Source organism: Nicrophorus vespilloides, unplaced genomic scaffold, assembly GCF_001412225.1.
Source record: "Nicrophorus vespilloides isolate i.1.1-1 unplaced genomic scaffold, Nicve_v1.0, whole genome shotgun sequence".
In the NCBI taxonomy this organism is placed as follows: domain Eukaryota; kingdom Metazoa; phylum Arthropoda; class Insecta; order Coleoptera; family Silphidae; genus Nicrophorus; species Nicrophorus vespilloides.
The window spans coordinates 1-3,054 of record NW_017098949.1 but is presented as its reverse complement, the minus strand read 5'-3'; the positions used below and the strand labels follow the sequence as shown (position 1 = coordinate 3,054).

General features: G+C 34.6%; 1 protein-coding gene across 1 annotated transcript; it reads right to left on the bottom strand.

Moving 5' to 3' along the window:
• Positions 1 to 496: 496 nt before the first annotated feature.
• On the bottom strand, positions 497 to 1,325 carry LOC108563644 (rap1 GTPase-activating protein 1-like; the record flags this gene model as incomplete). The annotated part of the gene is made up of 3 exons (XM_017922384.1): positions 497 to 790; positions 850 to 1,059; positions 1,133 to 1,325. Coding segments are annotated over 3 exons (697 nt in total), but the record flags the coding sequence as incomplete, so codon positions are not given.
• Positions 1,326 to 3,054: the final 1,729 nt, after the last annotated feature.

Sequence of the window (3,054 nt, the reverse complement as noted above, 5' to 3'; positions counted from 1 at the left end):
AAAATGCTCGAAAAAGCAGTGTTTTTACATTTCATTGATTTACTCGAAAGCTATAATACATAGATTGAATCCAAAAGATGCATATGAAAGCTTGAATGTTTGGGGAATCTAGAGAAGTATCAATATATTACTGTGGTTTTAGTCGTTTGGCTGTAATTCGTGTTCAAATTTTAAAAAATGCTCGAAAAAGCAGTGTATTTACATTTTATTGATTTACTCGAAAACTATAATACATAGATTGAATCCAAAAGATGCATATGAAAGCTGAATGTTTAGGGAATCCAGAAAGTGTAGATATATTACTGTGCTCTTATCCATATTGCTGTAATGCGCGTTTCTTTTATGAAAGGGAAGCCTCTAAATGATTACATACTTTTGAGGGAGGCGTAGTAACTTCAAGTTTGGAAACCACTGATCTACATCTATAAACTGTAGTCTTAAATATTCCGAAGAAACAATAAATCTATTTCAATACAACTATTGTTATTGTTTTTACCTCTGCGATAGGGCTTAGGGATTTGTCCAGTTTCTGCGTGATTCTGCAGATTGGCGACGATGTCCTCCAGCATCTGCGACCTGGTGCGCTCCTGCATTCTAGCGAATTTGGGAGCAGAATAACTCGCTCTTTCACCGTTCACGACCTTCGTCAGAAGCCATTCCCTGAACATCGGCCCTTTGTCGAAAACGCTCTGCTCCCACAGGTACGGCTTGTACGCGCCAACCTCGTCCCTCGTCACCACGGAAACCTCGTAGCGAGTCGGCTTTCTTTTTATCCTCGGCGACGTACGCACTGAACAATAAACATTGGTTACCATGGTTATCAAATAATGGTCGTTGCGATCGCTTTACCCAAGATGAAGGTGTGCAGGAAGTGACTTTTGATGCAGGCCGGGGAGAAAGACGTGTTGTCTGCTTCGAGGAAAACCACGCAGACGATGTCGTTGCCGATGTGCCGTTTTCGCTGCAGCTTCTGCGAGTCGTGCTTCTCGTATGGAAGCAGAGTGCTCACGTGGAACATGATCTCGATGTTCCTCCAGTTCGTGTACACCGAATACAATCCTTAATGAGAAAACAAAAAAAAAACATTTGCAAATCGTACTTCTTTGATGTTAAACCTTTGACATTTTACTACCTGTCAAATCGTGAACAGTGTCGAGGCCTCCTTTGTACTTATCGAAGCCCTTCAGTCGCACCCTTTCGCCGAGGATCTGCAGGAACTCGTCGAAAAGAGGCGAATTGTCGTTGTTGTCCAATATCTCCTCTTCCAATCCTTGACCTTCGGTCACGTAAATCACTCCAACCTTAAGCTCACTCTTGATGAACACCTAACGTAAACAACAATTATAAACAGTATTAACACAAGAATACTTGATGCAGTTTTGTGCAGTGATTAGATAAATGTTATACCAGAGTTTCTCAAGATATTTGTTTTTTTATTAATTCTTCGCTTTGACACAAGATGACAACTGTCGCGTCAATTATACTATCATTAATTGACGTTTCCATTAAGTCCATTTTCATCTTTTATCAAGTTGGCACTTGTGACATTTATAATTTATGCTGAACTGTCAAAAAAAAATAAATCGGTATTGAATATATACTTAGTACATTTGAAAATTTTGTATCACGTACATTTTCAAAATAATATAAATACTGAAAATCCTAATTTTGAAAGTGACCTAAGTCCACTTTTTATTGACGTTGTCAAAAAGTGCGGCCCAAAATGTTGAAAGCAGTGATGAAGGTAATTTAAATTACGTTTTGATATTAAATTGAAATTTAACAAAATAATATTTAATTTAAAGAAATTATTAAACCCATGGGAAAAGATAAAATAACGAGATTTCTTGATTCTGAAAGTGAAGAGGAATCAAACTCGTACAACAGATTTAAAAAAAGAAGGAGAATTTTAGAAGTTCATTCTTCGACAGAGGAAGAGGAAGTAATTGAGAATGAGAATTTACAAAACAGCACCTTCAAAGAAGGATTCAGAGAACACAGAAGTGGTACTTATATTCAGAAAATTCGTAAAATTAAACGGAATTCAGGGAAAATATACGATACTCAATCGGGAAAAATTATTCCTGCCAAAGTTTTTTCAAAATGAAGATTGCCAATGCCGAAAAGACTGCTTGAAAAATTTAAATGAAACAGAAAGAAAACGTATTTTCGAAATTTTTTGGAACTTAGGAGACTTTAATAAGCAAAATATATTGCTATACGAAGCGACCGGACGGCAGTGTTGTAAAAAGAAGACGTCAGAGAAACGGAAAAGGTTCATTTGTAAAAAAATCTTTTTAGATACTTTTCAAATAAGCGGAGGACGATTTTTACCTAATGACAGAGATTTTGGCGTTATATAAATGTCGTTAAAAAGAAATCAGTTATTGCATGTGCCACAAGATTGTTATAATATAATTAAAAAAATGTAGGAAAGGTAACACTTTCATACTAAATGAAATGAAACAAGAGGATTTTATATCAACAAGACTCTTGGAAGAAGCAGTTTACAAAAGATCCAAAAATACCAACGGAGAAAAAATAAACTGGCTTCAAATATGCTGGATGCGATTTTTAAGAAATGAACCATATAAAATTTTATACAAAACAACCATGGATGAGAACGCAGAATTTAAAATTCTTGATTTATTTAAATTGGGAATATTGTATTGCCATCGTTATATAAAAGTATAAGAAGCATCACATCACTAAAATACCGACACATGATGGACTTATTGCGGTATATACCACCATAACTACTTCAAATCACTCCCGATACTAGAAGTACATTTGTTACTAAATTTATTTCTATTATCTAAAAATATAATTTAAATGTTTTTTTTTCTCTATTTTTTAAGCTATATGTATATGGACTTAAGCTCTTTCACTTTTTGTAACAAAACAAATTTTTATTTTGACCTAAGTCCTTTTAAGGTAAGCAAGGTCATATTATATACACTTAATAATAGCGACTTTTTTTAATAGGATGTATAAAATTAAATCCCTTAAATGCGATTTAACATCGCAAGTCAACCATATATATCTCACGTATAT